The sequence below is a fragment of the Gossypium hirsutum genome, chromosome A05, assembly GCF_007990345.1.
Source record: "Gossypium hirsutum isolate 1008001.06 chromosome A05, Gossypium_hirsutum_v2.1, whole genome shotgun sequence".
Classification (NCBI taxonomy): Eukaryota; Viridiplantae; Streptophyta; class Magnoliopsida; order Malvales; family Malvaceae; genus Gossypium; species Gossypium hirsutum.
The window spans coordinates 35,383,750-35,400,867 of NC_053428.1; the positions used below are offsets into that span (position 1 = coordinate 35,383,750).

A 17,118-nucleotide genomic window follows, 5' to 3' on the forward strand; every position below is an offset into this window, starting at 1 on the left:
AGCAAATAATGACATATGACATGTTACTTATATATCATGTGGATATGTAAAGATCAATTTTTAATGATAAAAATAAACGATTTTTTAACAAAAAAATTAATTTACTTTTTTATCTAATCTACATAGATTAATTTATCTATTTTTTGAGTAAAAAAATAAAATATAATCCAAAACGCAATACAAGGTCACATTGTACTTTTACCAAAATAGTGAAGTAAAAAAATTCTATCATCAAACCACCCCATTGTTGGTGGAAAGCAGTAGAGTGACGGAAAAAGTCGGACATAGGGAGGAGGAACCACCTGACATGGAGGATACGTATAGGGGTTCGCCTTAGGAGGTCATATGTCCTTTCACGGATATTTTACCTAATACTATCAGAAACTCAAAATTTCCTGATATTCAGGAGAAAGTAGTATGATTTTTATGGGTTTTTTACTAAAGAAGTACAAAAAAATAAAAAAAATTCTAAAATAATACAACATAAAAAGTAATTACCAAAATGGTATGCTCAGGGTGGTCACGCCGCTGTGAGAGGCAGCACCACCCTGATTTCTGCAATGAACAGTAAAAAAAATGCTGAAAACAAAAAAAATAAAAAAATAGGTGATGCGGGTGATGTGGGTGCCAAATGCTAAAACCGATTTGACCCCTCATGCAGAGGGGTTTTGTTTTTTTGTTTGGGGGACCATATATTATGGTCCCCCAAGGCTCATTTCGGGAACAAAGAAGGAGAAGAAGAAAAAGAAAAGAAGGAGAAGAAGGAAAGAAGAGAAGAAGAAGAAGGAGGAGCTGGCCGACGCTTGAGAGAAGAAAAAAGAAAAAGAAAAAGAGGAGGAGAAGAAGAGGGAAGGAAAAAAAAGGTAATTTTTTATTATAAATTTGAGTAATTAATGTTAATTTAAGTAAAATAATTTATTTATTTTAGTTATTATTATTGTTGTTGTTGATTGATTTGGATTTAATTTAGATATAATTTTTATTTTTATTTCTTTGCAAGGTGTTATTTGGTTAAGAAGAGATATTAAGGTATGTTTGTATTTATTTTATATTTTCATTGAAGTAATACGCATGTTATGTGCAAAGAATGTTTTATTGTTATTATTTTATGTAATTTATTTGTTAAGTGTGTTTTAGGTTGATTAAATATATTTTTTATAAAATTTATTTGACTTATTATATTCTGATTATTTTAATTTCTTTATTTTTTATGTGATGGGGGTTTTAAACCTTTAACAAAAAATAGTATAAAAAATAAAATACTAAAAAATATGTTAATGAAAAAATAAAATACGAGAAGAAATAAAATACGAAAAAAAACTTTTTTGGGGAAAGTGGTGCTGACGAGTTTTTTGCTAAAATAATATAAAAAATAAAAAATAAAATATGAAAATATTATATTTTAAAAAATAAAATACGAAAATAAAAAAATATGAACAAAGTGTCAAAGTGTCAAAGTCAGGGTTATTTATTAAATTAATATAAAAAACACTTAAATAATACATTTGAAACATTTTTAGCTAAAGTAATATAAAAAATAAAATACGAAAATAATATATTTTAAAAAATAATATACAAAAATAAAAAAGACGAATAAAGTGCTAAAAGCAGGGTTATTTATTAAAAAAATATAAAAAAACACTTAAATAATACATTTGAAACATTATGTACTAAAATAATATAAAGAAATAAAATACGAAAATAATATATTTTAAAAAATAAGATAGGAAAATAAAAAAAAGAAGAAAATGCCAAAATCAGGGTTGTTTATTAAATTAATATAAAAAACACTTAAATAATACATTTGAAACATTTTTTGCTAAAATAATATAAAAAAATAAAATACGAAAATAATATATTATAAAAAATAATATACAAAAATATTTTACTTATTATCATTTTAAAATAATAATAAAAATATTTGTATTTAAGTTGGATATATTTAATTTTTTAATGTAGTATAGCAAAAAAAATATGTTGTCGAAAAAATTGTTTGCTATTTTTTTGTAAGTTATTCTAATAAATATTTAAAATCTATCAAACATTAAAATTAATAACTGAAATTTATTTTGAAATTGCAGGCATCGCAATGGCTTCATTGATCAATAAGGAACTTCCTCACATATGTGACACAGTTAATAATACGGTAATATATTGTTATTTGTTAACCATGGGTTCCATTAAAAAAAGATCTACGTAATTTAAGGAAATAAACTATGTTATTATAACTATTTTCTGTAATTTAACACTATCAGGACTCATACCGCATATTAAGGGGCCGGGTGAATAGTGTAAGATATTCCCCGGATGCACGACTAATGCCCTACTTGGAGCTAGCTGGATTCGAGTTAGCAGCATTGACCTGGACGATCGATTTGTGGTACGATTTAATATCCGCATTGGTCGAGCATTGGCGACCGGAGACCCAGACTTTTCATTTGCCGTGTGGGAAGTGCACAGTCACTCTGGAGGATGTTGCATTACAGTTTGGGCTCCCAATCGACGGGGATGCTGTCACGGGTGTAAGTGCGATAGCTGAGCCAGCTGCACTTTGTTATAGCCTACTAGGAGCTTCGCCCGGCGATGCTGAGTCTACTTTTTCGGAGTTGAAATTTACATGGCTAAAAGCCAATTTTCAGCATTTGTTAGATAATGCTACTGAAGAAGAGTTGGTGTGCGCAGCTCGAGCGTACATTATGCATATCATAAGGGGTGTACTGATGCCCAATTCGAACAACAATAAGGTTCATCTCCAATATTTACCTCTGTTAGCTGATTTTAGAGGTGTGCATGGGCCGGGCTACCCGGCCCGACCCGAAGGCCCGCCCGAAAAATGGGAGGGTTTGGGTAAAAATATAGGCCCGAAATATGGGTTTGGGCACAAAAATGAGGCCCGTTTAGAAAATAGGCCGGGCTCGGGTAAAATTTTTTTGGCCCGGGCCGGCCCGAATTATATAATAAATATATATTTTTATTTTTAATTATATTTATATTTTAATTTTAATTTTAATATAATCAATTTTTATTATATATTTTCAATTTGTGTATTGTTTTAAGAATTGTTTTAATATATTTTTTATTTGTTTCTTTTTTTAATATTTGTTTTAAATGTATTTGATTATTTAATATATTTTAAAATTTTTTATTTAATAAAATAAGTTAAAAAAATTTAATATGGGCCGGGCCGAGCTGAGCTTGGGCAAATTTTTAGGCCCATATTTCGGGCCGGGTAGGGCCCGGGCCTAGAAAATGGGCCTGAAATTTTTTGTGGGCTCGGCCCGACCCATGCACACCTCTAGCTGATTTGCGTAGTGTTCGCTCCTATAGTTGGGGTTCCGCAGTTCTGGCTATGTTGTATCGTGAGCTTTGTCGGACGACAAAGCCTGACGCTGTAGACATGGGCAGATGCCTTATATTGTTGCAATCATGGGCTCTTTATCGGATGCCATTCTTGGCATCGGTTAGTCACCAACCATACGTATATTCGTTAGTTAACAAGTGATAAAATTTAACTTATTATTAATTGACAATTTCTTTATAATGATACTATTCTAACGATACTATATTTACTTGAAAATTGTTTTCGTAGATGGAGTATTTATCCGGGTATCGGGAGGTCGTACACTGTCCCGATATATCGTCTGATAATTGAAACATGCCGGGGAAAGGGTAAGCTATTCAAATATTCGTGACATGTAATTTCTTTGTACATCTTACTCCAACCATGTTAAATTTTAATCATGGTATTTAATCGTGCAGTTTATATCGATGCCATACCGTAGACCAGAAATTGTGGCTATTATACCCTCGTCTGCCTATGTTGATTCTCATTTGTGGTGCACTAACTCACCAATTATCAGTTTCAATGTAGTCGAGTGGTACCACGGGGATCGAGTACTACGACAGTTTGGTTGTATCTAGTACATCCCGAATCCGCCAATGCAGGTGGGGGAGGAGGTTCACGACAAGAACAAGAGAGGGAGACATGGACAGCATTGGGGGGTTACGCACCGAAGATATGTTACGGTGTGGGAGAATCGGATGACTCGAAGACCTCAGATGGATATGTCTTCCGATTTGCAACCATCGTTAGAGTAGATATAATGGTACTTTAGTATGGAGAAGCCATATTTACTTGGTGGGTAGTCGACTATAGCCCCCCTGCACGTGCAGTGATCTGAGGCATACGAGCCAGTGGCCGATATAGAGCCCGATCCACCGCCAGATCCCGAGCCTGACCCAGAACCGGAGCCCGAAGCACAGCCAGAGGCTGAGTCCGAGCTATCGCATTCACATTCGACTGATACTTCTTATCATCCGAATTTGGCGAGCAATGACTATTTCCCGGGCTCGTCATCACATTCACATTCGGTTGATACTTCTTATCATCCGAATTTTCCGGAAAATAACTATTTTCTGAGCTCGTTAGAGGGCGGATACAATTACGGGTTTGATATGTTTGGGTCGTACCCACCACAACACAGCACTTCTCCCAGCCCATATCCACCGCATTATAGCACTACCCCCGGCCCGTATCCACTGCAGTACTCTACTCCTACTGGGTTGTATTGACCACAGCATGGCAGTCCTCCCGACTCAAATTTATCGATGCCATTCGAGCCATATGATTTTTCTTCTATGTATCAGACACCCTCACCTGCGACTGAAGAGGATGTTGGTCGTCACAATCACCCACGACGTGAACGTCGACCTCCGTAGAAATATACCCCTAGGACCACACCATCGAACCATCAATTTTAGGGGTTTCTTGGGTTTTAATATTAAAAAGTTTGTATTTTTTTGTATATATTTAATTAGATTAATTGGAACTTTGAAAAGTGGAACAAAATTTGACCATAACCTAAATTTGATTAATTTGGCCATTTTTGAACATTAAAACACAAAAACTTGTAACAAACTTAGTCTTGTAATATAAATTGGAACAAACTTTAAATACATTACAACATTAATCTAATTGGAACATTAATTAAATTGGAACATACTATTACATGGACATATGAAATAGATGATACATATGTAATTATATATGCAAGTTGTGTAAATGTACACTCAACCATTACCTTGTTTGTATATGTGACTAATTCGTTGATTGAGTGTAGGTAATTGGTAAAAATTACCTTGATCGATAGAATGTTTGGTTATGTGTGCTTCATGAGAATTGAATGATGATTATATTAAGTTTTATTGTGTAATTGAACATGGGATCCATGAAATGTTGAGTTCATGATTAGTTGAAAATGATATTATGATAAATATCATTATATTGTACAAAAACAGTTTGGACAGTAGCAGTAGTCCGACTTTGAAAATTCAATAAAAATTATAGAAATTGAATTAAAGGCTGGATAAAATATGGAATTAAAGCTTAGTGAGTCTAGTTTCACATATAAGAAACGATGTAAGTAAAAGAATTTCATATTATCAGATATTTGAATTCTTGTGAGACAGAGCCACAATGATTCTAGAATCCCCTGTTCTGATTTCAGAAAATTATTAAAAATTTTACAAAAATATTTTCAAGACAAATAGACAAGAACATTATCCAAATCCCATACTGTAATATAATTTATTTTTAGTGAATAAGGGTCAGAGTTGTGGAACAGCAAAATAGGGGTAACTTTAAAGAATAAACTGTACTAATTGGCTAAATCAAAAATTCTGAAAATTTTATGGTAAGAAGATATGTGAGCTTAGTTTCTAGAGAAATTAGCGGATCTTAATTTTGAGTTCTGTAGCTCTAGATATAAATAAATTTGTAACTGCGACTCGAGAAAATAGCTTGACTGGATTTTGAACAAATAGAGGAATATTTGCAATATAATTTTTTTCATATAAAATAAATACATTACAACATAAGCTCAATTCCTACCTGATCGTGACGATTGCCCGACATGATAGTTTCACTGTGGGCATTTACTCCGATTATGACCGGCTAACATGCATAATCCACAACGCGTACCTTCAGATTTCTCCCTAATGTCCATTTCATTACGGATTTTGGTTGATTGCGGACGACCTCTCGACTTCCTGCGTAGCCCTCTGTCTGGGACAAGTTCGAAAGTCGTCGGAGGCACTTCCCACGTAGACAGGTCGGGCAGGACAGGGAACTCATTTTTTCATACACGTAACGTGTGATTGAGTGTGTACACATTATTGACAAATTGTTCAACATTAAGGTTCACTTTAGCACACGCTGCCACGACATGCGCACACCGATAATGAAGTGTTTGGAATCTCCTACAATCGCATTGTCTATTCCAGAGATCAACTCCATAGGACCTAGGTGGTATACCGAGTCGACGACCAATGGTCTCCGTAACTTGAAACGTTTCAAGGCGTCGTGAATATATTTCTACATTCATCGACCTCGTCATCCGATGGTTTGCAACCATTGCATCTCTGACATCTTCGAAAAACACGTGTCCTGCCTCAATCTGATTAACTTGTTGCTGATCCATTCTTAGTATCAAGGTAGTCAACCTGTAGAATGTAGCCGAGAAGACTGTTGAAATCGGAAGATGTCGTGTTTTCAACAATACAGCGTTGACCCCCTCCACTAAGTTTGTGGTCATTTGACCATAACGACAGCCCTCGTCAAAATTTTGAGCCCATTGTCACGGCTCCATAGGACCCAACCACTGTCAGAAAAATGTATTCGTTTGACCCTCCATGTCATTCTAAAGTCGAGTCATTCTTTGGCGAAAAATGTGTGGCTCTAGCTCGTACGCTGTATATGTATTAAGAAAAGATAAGTTACAGTATTGCCCTAAAAACTTATATTGAAAAGATAAGGCAATCATTTACCCATTTTCACAAATTGTCTTTTCCAGTCTGCACTCTTATAATCTCTAATGAAGTTAGCTGCGATGTGACGGATGCAGTAAACGGATCTCCATGGTACACCATAACGTTTGATGGCGACAATTAATCATTTCCCTCTAACAGAGATAATGCATATATTATCGTTGCTAATAACATACCTCCGCAGGTTGGTAAGGAAGAATTCTCACGATTCCATGTTCTCCTTATCTACAATGGCAAATGCTATCCGGAGCACGTTCCTGTTGCCGTCTTAAGCAACAGCAAAAAGTAAGATCTGTGTATATTTTCGATACAGCTAGGTCCCATCCACTTGCACAAATGGCTTGCAGTGGGGAAATACGGGCACACATGAATCAAACATCCAGAACATCCGATGGAAAATTCTTTTTCTCGGCTGTAGTTGGTCATCCGGGCTGTAATAAGGTCGTGTCTGTAACTCAATGACGGTCTCAGGTACGTACTCCTGCATAGCGGCTATCCATTCCTGTAGCTCGTTATACGACGCATTGAAATCCCCATACAATTGCTTTATTGCCATCTGTTTTGCTATCCATGCCTTTCGATATGACACTCAATATTGAAATCATGCCTGCATTTTGGCAATCAGTACCAAAACTTTAATGGTCGGCATGTCCTTCACCACTGGCATGATACACGTACAGATAGTTTTAGAATCAAGTTTTCGATGATCTTCTGTCATACGTGTTGATGAGCATGTGTGCGGCCCAACAAATTTACGTATCTCCCACATCTGCGAATTTTGAATAAATGTAGCTCGTACCTGCCAATTGCAGCCTTCTACCGAATTCCAACACTCCCTAATATATAATGCCGGTTTAGACACTACAACTTTATAATCTACTGATATATTCATGCTATACCGCTTAATAGCAAATACGCACTCTTCTTTACTTTCAAATCTCTGGCCGACGAATAACTCCTCAGGATCAGAATTTACGGCCAGTCGGTGAGCAGGAAGTATTTCAGAGTACTCTGGGAACTCGGCTACATGAGCCGCGTCGGGGTCTATGAGCGACATGTGTGGCCCAGGATTATTGTGAATCACAACAAGTCGCATCTGGTTCCCGACCGAAGACGCGTTAATGTTTCCATCGTCATTCACGTCTTTATCATCAATATCATTGGGGACATTGTCCACATCGAGATCACTATCACTATCGACCTCTTGATAACAAGGATCACTACTATCATAACCATCATCACCAACCACATCCATATCGGGTGTAACATTAAGATCGATATCGATCCCACGTATAGTCGATTCACTATCAACTTACGATATTAGAGCCACCATGCACGGTTCTTGAGCTCTATGTTCCTCACCATATGCAGTGAGATCTTGAGCTCTATGTTCTTGAGCTCTATGTATCTTCCTCTAGGAAATACTGTACAATCCAATTTAGGTATTCTTGATTCTCTTCATATTCATCTTCTACAATCCAATTTGGCAATTTCTCGGGATCTTCTTCCTCTTCAATTTTTATAACGGGTATTGAAATTAGAAATTTTCTTGGTAATTTCCTAACATCTAATTTATCCATTCATGGTATGTCAATCATATTTTGCTTCCCAGTCAACTTTCGTGAACCTATATTTTGTCTCGTTATTTTCTTTGCTCCATAAGAGATTATAAACTTTACGAAGCATATAACTAGATTCCAATAGGTTCGTGGTACCAATGTCTTCCAAAGTTGGTCTAAAATGATTTGATGTTCCCGTTCTATTAATGTCCCTCTAAGGGTTAAGTATTGAACTTTATTCTTCCTAATCATTTCATGACCTTTCCACAGCACTTCTTGCATCCTTTTATTTACTGTGATAACGTGTTGAACAATGTTTTCTTCTGGTTTCATTCTGTAATCTTGCTATTCTCTCATCATCTTATCAACTTTCTCCCTTTGTGCTGAAGTTGTTATTTCATCAGGCAATACCAAATATGTTGCCATTTCTAGCAATATCTATAACATGCCAAATAAATTTCATAAATTTTATCTAATCAACTTGAAACGAGTTTTTTACCCTAATAATATAAAAAATAAAATAAAAGATTAAGTACCAAAATGGTACTTAATCTTTTAAACAACCTATTTTGCTATTTTATTTTATTTTATTTTTTATATTATTAGGGTAAAAAACCCACCTAAAACACATATAACAAATAAGTTACATAAAAAAATAATACATTCTTTACATAACATAAATAGGCTTTTTTAGGGTTTTTCTTTTTTTACAAAATTAATATAAATCAACAATAATAATAACTAACAATAATTAGAGTTTTTTTACTAATAATAATAATAAGGGTTTACTAACAATAATAATAACTAACAACAAAAAATAATAAAAATCAACAATAATAATAACAGCAAAAACACAAAAACAATAAAAAATCCATTATTTAAAAAAAATTATACCTTCTTTTTTCTTTTTTTTCTTTCTTTTTTCCTTCTCCTTCTTCTTGTTCTCTTCTCCTTTCTTTCCCTTTATTTTTTTCTCCTTGCTGCTGCTTCTTGCTCCCAGAGTTGCTGCTTCTACTTGCTTTTATACTGTTTAGGTGTCACCTCTGCCAGAGGCACAACCAGTGCCGCCTCTAGCACCCAAATCACTTTTTTTTTTTGTTTTTAGCATTTTTTTACTGTTTATTGTCAAAAATTAGGGTGGTGCCGCCTCTCACAGTGGAGTGACCACCCTGAGCATACCATTTTGGTAATTACTTTTTATGTTGTATTATTTTGATTTTTTTTATTGTACTTCTTTAGTAAAAAACCCGAGATATGATTATTGATTTGATAGATGGAATTTCACCAATTAAATTCTCGGATAGAATATTGTCCCTCATGGAGAGTAGTATGGGCAAGACCATCATCGCCAAGCTGCTTGGGAGAAAATTTGGGTTTAATGCATTGCAGAAGACAAATTTCACTCTCTACAAACTTTTATGGACTTTTCAACTCATGGTCCTTGGGAAGGAGTACTACATAGCAAGCTTTTCAATCGAAGATAGTATCTGAGTTGTAGAATGTCATAGTCCAACATCATATTTTCTTCATAATGTTACTCTGAATTTATCAAAGTCCAAAAGATTGAAAAAAATGAATCATTCATAATTATTAATGAATAATTCTTTGAAAAGTTAAAAAGATTAATAATCCGTTTTAGAAATCAAATATATGAGAGAGGAAGGTAATAAAATAAAAGAAAGAAGATAAGTTCTTCCCTTTGTTTGTAACATCAAGATTGGACACAAGTTATAGAATAATTACGTTTGTATAATCTAATCTATTATTTCCTGAATCTCAAATAAACTAACATATACAAATCAAATGTTTGTTGGAGTGGTTAAGTTCAGTTTTTATGCATATTGACAGCATAGGTTCAAATCTCATCATTTGTAGTTTTTTATTGTTTTTATTTAAAATATAAAGATAAAGTACCGTGTAAGATTATAACTGAAACACGCTAATGCTAGAGGTATTATTTTTTACACATGTTGTAGTATATGAGTTAACAATAAACTAATTCGACTGATAATATTTAGCTACTCTTATGAGTTATTTTTAGCAAAGAGAATGAAAAAGTTTCACTTTTTTTACAAGAGTTATTACCCCTATTTTTGTTTTCATAATGTATTAAATATTCTATATTTTATATCTAACTATTTTTTTTTCTTTATGTTATTACACTAATAACCAAATGAGGCATAAAGGTCAAATATATTGCTCGAGGTTCAAGCTCCCTTTAGATGCAATCCCACTTTTAAGTTTTACTTGCAATAGTGAAAATAAAATTTAGAAAATTGAAGGGGTAGAAAAGTAGAAAGATAAAAAAAATATAATTTGTTTGATAGAAAATATAAAAAAATTGAAAGAAGAAATAATTTTCATTGCTTGATATAATGAGAGAAAATATAATAAAATTTTTGAAAAATACATAATTTTAAATTAATATACAACTCTTTCATATTTTCTCTTCTTTTATCATTCCAATTTAGAAAAGTTGATTTTCTCTCCTCTTATTATCCCAATTTAAAAAGATTAATTTTAAGCATTAAGATAAAAAATAATGCCTATTTAATTTTTTTCTTTTACTAAATGCACTTAAAATTTATTTTTTAAAATTTTTTATTCCTTTCTCAAACTTTCTATTTCTCCACTCAACCAACCAAAATTTATTGAGATTTTAAAAGTATAAAAGGAAAAATCCACTAAAACGCAGTACCAAATTAGTATGTCTGAAAAAAGTTGTCACTAAACTCCAAAATTTTGGGTGGAGTTCAATGCTATAGTGAGTAGTGAATACCACAAAGTCCAAAAATTGGGGTAATTCTTCTTTTACCCCCAATCATTTTTTTATTATTAATATAATTTTTTATTTAATATATATAACATAAGCTAATTTAATATTACTTCTCAAAAATATTTTTGGACTAAAAAAATATTTTTATACAAAAGTTAAATTGGCCCGATTCAATTTTTGGTAAAAAAGTGTTTTTGCAATATATATATTGCTCCAAAAATACTTTTAAAAAATTCAAAAATATTTTATTTAGTAATACTTTTATTTCAAAAATAATTTTTGTTTTAAAAGTATTTTTGAAAATTAATGCATAATTTTATTATCTAATATAATATAAATAATTTGTTTGATTTAATTTTTAATAAAATTTTATAATTTTTATTTATCACTTAGCATAAATATAAATATATTTTATTATTTAATTTAAATATAATTTGTAAAATGTTTTAATATTTTACCATATATACACTTTTCTTTAATAATTATTCTCTATTCTCATTTTACCACCACGAATCTATTTTAATCTCATTACTACTTTTAGTTAAAAATAAACAAAAATTATTAATTTCATAGATATAAAATAAAACTAATTTTTTATTTACGTATAAACATAATAATAAAAATAAGCATTCAAAGTAAATGGGCAAAATGAAGGGTTAAAGAAAAATAAAAAATAAAGATGATTGGATCAACTAATCCTTAGAGCCAATCAAGATTATGAATGAAATGGAAACCCCCCACTTTTCAACTACACTCATTTACTATCTAAAACTCAGCTCCCACGATTTTTTTTTAAATCAAAATATAATTAATACAAATTGGTAAAAATTGAATTTTAGATTCAACCGATCCGATTTTTAATCCATATTTTTATCTCAGAATATTTATTTATTAATTTTTTAAACTTTTTAAATGTGTTTAAGAAAAAAAGAAAACCGTCCCTTTTTAATAATTTATTTGTTCTGTCTCCTCTTTCAAGTTTTCACCTTCAAATAAAAGAAAAAGCCAAAAACCAAAAATCTAAACTTTGCTGCAGATTTTCACTTTCAGAAAAGCATAAATTAAAGCATTTAACTAATATATTACTTTCTTTCTCAGCTAAAAAGGGTATCATTATTTTGCTTTCATATGTAAGATTTCTTCTTTCTTTTTTTCCCTTTTTTTTAAGGCAATGTAGTAGCTATCGTGTTCTTGGTTTCTTAACTTAAGATGCTAACCACGTTCCTACTCTTTCACCCATCCTGTTTGGATGCCGAGAAAACTTCAAAAACTTTGCTGTTTATATCCTCTGAAATACTGGGTTTTTGTTCTTTTTTTTTTAGATGGGGATGAGTTTGGTGAAGCTGGTGGTGTGGATTTCATGGTTGGCAATGGCGGTGGGAGCTGAGTATGTAAAGTACAAAGATCCCAAGCAACCAGTAGCTGCTAGAATTAAGGATCTAATGTCCAAAATGACACTGGCTGAGAAGATTGGTCAAATGGCCCAGATTGATAGAAGTGTTGCTACTGAACAGATACTCAGAGATTACTCCGTTGGTAATAATAATTTTCACCATTTTTATTTTTATTTTTGATCCTTTGTTTTAGTTCTGGTTACTTTTTTTTGGCAATGATTTTCATCCCTTTTTTTGTGGGTTCTGATTATTGTTTGCTAATGGGGTGGTCTGCCACAATTCGTATGTTGCAACCTTAAAATAGTAATATTATGATACCACATATTAGAAAGTAATGCTCACTATTATCTACTCATACATTTATTGCTTCGAGTTATAGTTTGGGTATACTTGAATGTTGGTTCATTATCAATCTTTTGATCTGATATGTTCGGATTTTTCTTTCTCTTTGATGATGTACACATGGTAGAGGCATATTCGGGTGATCCTCTATATATATTAAAAAAAATTCAGTATGCCTGTACTGTCAGTCAACCCGACGGCCGGATAACATAGTCATATCAGTTTACAGTTTGTAATTGACAGCATTTGTTTCTTTCACAGGGAGTGTGTTAAGTGGTGGTGGAAGCGAACCGCTTCCAGAGGCTAAGGCCGAGGATTGGATCAATATGGTTAATGCTTTTCAGAACGGATCTCTGTCTAGTCGCTTAGGAATTCCTATGATTTATGGCATTGATGCTATTCATGGACATAACAATGTTTATAATGCTACAATATTTCCACATAACGTGGGGCTCGGTGCAACCGGGTAAGCATAGATTTTGATTCAGTTTCTGCTGATATTTATTGTAGAATCATTAAATTATTGTACTTTTTTACTCTTTTAACCTTCCATTCTTTAGTTGAAAGCTTAGAAACGATGTTGCCATCAAAAGAAACAAAGAGGATTACAATACTAACAGTTTTGGGTCAATTAAATGATGTCGCATTTATATCTTCATTCGAGGAACTTCACTATCATTTTCCTGAAAGGAAAGATAGAGTCAAGCTAATATTGCTCCTCAATTCAACCGTAAACTCCATTCGAATGAATATGCAGAGATCCTGAGCTGGTGAAGAAGATTGGTGCTGCAACTGCTCTTGAAGTGAGAGCTACCGGGATTCCTTATGTTTTTGCTCCATGCATCGCGGTAATTTATATACTTTTAATAAGATCAGACGGTTGTGTCTAGTAATTGCAACTTTTCCGCATGCTTGCTGCATCTGAATTCACCACCGCCGCAATACAACCCTTTTTTCTTGGCGTTTTCTTTATAGGTATGTAGAGATCCAAGGTGGGGTCGGTGTTATGAAAGCTACAGTGAGGATCATAAAGTTGTGGAACAGATGACTGATATCATACTTGGGTTGCAAGGAGATCCTCCTTCTACGTGGCGCAAGGGGGTTCCATACGTTGGTGGGAAGTATGAAACTTGTCCAAGTTAACGTACTTTCTTATTGTAGAATTGTATATACTCTTAGAATTCCTTTGATAATGGTTCTAACTCCGAGGAGCTACTCTTCTAAGTTTCTTTTTCTAATGCCATAGATTCACACTCCTCGTCATACTCCTCAAAAGTCCAGTGATCTAGATAAGTACTAGATTCAATCTTGCATTGCTTTCCCTTTTCATTTGCCTTAGATGCTCCCTGAATATCATGGTTTATCTAGTCTTCTTGTTAGTCACAGATAGTACAATCTGCTGCTTATATTTGGTATGGCATCACTAATGAGGCCTCGATATCATAAACTGTGTATATAATATAGTGTGTGCCATCATGTGCCATCATGTTTATAGTGCTTGTTTTCCCTCTTTATTCCGTTCTTCCTTTTTGTCAGGGCCAAGGTTGCGGCTTGTGCGAAGCACTTTGTAGGTGATGGTGGGACAACTCGAGGCATCAATGAAAACAACACCGTGATTGACATGCATGGGTTGCTTAGCATGTACATGCCTGCCTATTCTCAATCTATTATCAAGGGTGTTTCGACAGTCATGGTTTCCTACTCCAGCTGGAATGGGCAAAAGATGCATGCAAACCGTGAGCTGATTTCTGGTTTCCTTAAGAACACTCTTAAGTTTAAGGTTGAGCCTTGTTACAGCTCTTTATCAGTAACAAAAATTTGCAAATTTAGAACACAATGAAAATCCCATTTTTCTTTAAAACATTGGACCAAAATATTGATATATCCGTATTATCTTAAAGGAAGAACTGCTAATTTTGTACTATGATATTTTCCTGTTAATGCAAATTGTTGTTTCAATGGATTTTCAGGGTTTTGTAATATCAGATTGGCAGGGAATAGACAGGATCACCTCACCACCGCATGCGAACTATACATACTCTGTTCAAGCAGCGATTCAAGCTGGGATCGACATGGTTAGTAGCTTCTGCACAGACATGTTTCAAATAAAATCGAAGATAACTGCTTTCTTGCAATTATTTTGATAAGTGTAAAACTCGGACGTTGACAGCATGTGGATGCATTCTAAGACTTGCAGTCTCTTGATCTGTGTTCTGCAGGTCATGGTCCCCTTCAACCTTACCGAGTTCGTAGACGATCTAACCTATCTAGTGGATAGCAAAGTTATTCCGATGGATCGTATTGATGATGCAGTGCAAAGAATTTTGCAAGTCAAATTCACTATGGGACTCTTTGAGACACCTATGGCTGATTTTAGTCTAGTTAATGAGCTTGGAAGCCAGGTTAGTTAGTATATTGTAACATGCGAAGTTATTTTCATCTCTGTCCAGTTTTCTTTGGTTGTATAAATCCAAAATTTAATATCCATTACCTTGTTTTCTGTAAATCAATCATTATTTGTTGGTCTTTCTAATTTTCTGCAAATCATCATCGAAGTGCTCTTTTGTAAAAGTTGTATGCTTTAAATGATTTGATATCCCATACCAAGGCACATCGAGACCTGGCAAGGGAAGCTGTGAGAAAATCACTTGTATTGCTGAAGAACGGGAAACCTGGAAGTACACCTCTACTGCCCCTTCCAAAAAAAGCTTCAAAGATCCTAGTTGCTGGCACTCATGCTGATAATTTGGGTTATCAATGTGGTGGATGGACAATTAATTGGCAAGGATTCAATGGCAATAACTCTACAAGGGGTATGCTTTACTTTATTAATCTATCTTTCAAAACACCGCCAGCTCACCAGATTTTGACTGCAATAGATTTACTAATATTTCTTTCCATGACTAGGGACGACAATCCTCGGTGCCATAAAATCTACTGTTGATCAGAGCACTGAAATTGTTTTCCGTGAGAGCCCTGATGCCAACTTTGTGAAATCTAACAAATTTGATTATGCAATTGTTGTTGTTGGTGAGCCCCCTTATGCCGAGACTGCGGGGGATAGCACAAACCTTACGATGATAGACCCTGGCCCAAGTGCCATTAACAATGTCTGCGGAACTGTCAAGTGTGTGGTTGTTATCATTTCCGGCAGACCGATCGTGATTGAACCATATGTTTCTGCCATTGATGCTCTAGTGGCAGCATGGTTACCTGGCACTGAAGGCCAAGGTGTGACTGATGTTCTTTACGGGGACTACAGATTCAGTGGAAAACTTCCGAGAACATGGTTCAAAACTGTAGATCAATTACCGATGAATGTTAGGGATTCACACTATGATCCACTCTTCCCCTTGGGATTCGGACTTAAAACCGAGTCGGGTGCGAGCATTGTTTCAAGGTATTCACCATTACTTATTTCGATAACTATTCATGGATGCATGTGAAAAACTTACTGCCTGTGGATGAAATGTCATGGATGCCATTAATTAGCGATGGTTCCAGAATGAACTATCTGATTAATTGCATGTATATACCATACTCACATGGTTGATGGTGTTCTCGATAGGTCGACATCATCTGCAACTCTGAGAAGGCCAGGCTTGTTTATCTTTATGGTAACCGTAACTCTGAGTTTCTATATCACAGGTAAATCTTCCATGCTTTTGAATGGATTTCACTTTTAAAGCCTTATATTCATTCGAGTTGTCGACGAATCTGTTCAATAAATTTGGCAGGGAAATAGTAGCCGAATTACTGAGAGTTTTATGTTGAAGACGACTGCACCCGAGGTGGTAGCAGTCATTCGGACCCGAGGCTGGACCAGTTTAGGCATTGCTCAACATTCTATCCAGTCGAAGTGATGTTAAATGAAGTTGGTAGTAGCAGTTTCAGCCCATTCTCTATTGTAGAAACCATTGGTGCTTCGAACATCTTATCAATGTACTGAATCACCTCTATTTTTATTGCAATCTCATTTATTTAAATTATTTGCAATTTCTTGTCTTTTATTTTTTAGATAAATGTTAGGAAACAACTTAGGAGAAATTAAGGATTCTCATTACCTTCCCAAGTCTATAAAATATGATAATCTAATTTATGAATCGAAATTTTAATTTAAGTAAATACATCCAACTATTTTTTTTAACCAAAATCAAAGAACTTAGGATTAGCTTCTGAAAAATTTTCAAACCAACGAACTCTTTCAATTTTTTTATTTAAA

General features: G+C 33.9%; 1 protein-coding gene across 1 annotated transcript; it reads left to right on the forward strand.

Moving 5' to 3' along the window:
• Window positions 1-12,115: 12,115 nt before the first annotated feature.
• LOC121229084 (beta-glucosidase BoGH3B) lies at window positions 12,116-16,882 on the forward strand. Its single transcript, XM_041112306.1, has 12 exons — window positions 12,116-12,290; window positions 12,483-12,696; window positions 13,158-13,362; window positions 13,654-13,744; window positions 13,872-14,017; window positions 14,433-14,676; window positions 14,867-14,971; window positions 15,116-15,298; window positions 15,505-15,709; window positions 15,804-16,296; window positions 16,465-16,544; window positions 16,634-16,882. Exons 2-12 carry the CDS (start codon window positions 12,483-12,485, stop codon window positions 16,639-16,641), a joined length of 1,974 nt encoding a protein of 657 aa, XP_040968240.1. The 5' UTR covers window positions 12,116-12,290; the 3' UTR covers window positions 16,642-16,882.
• The last annotated feature ends 236 nt before the right edge of the window (window positions 16,883-17,118 follow it).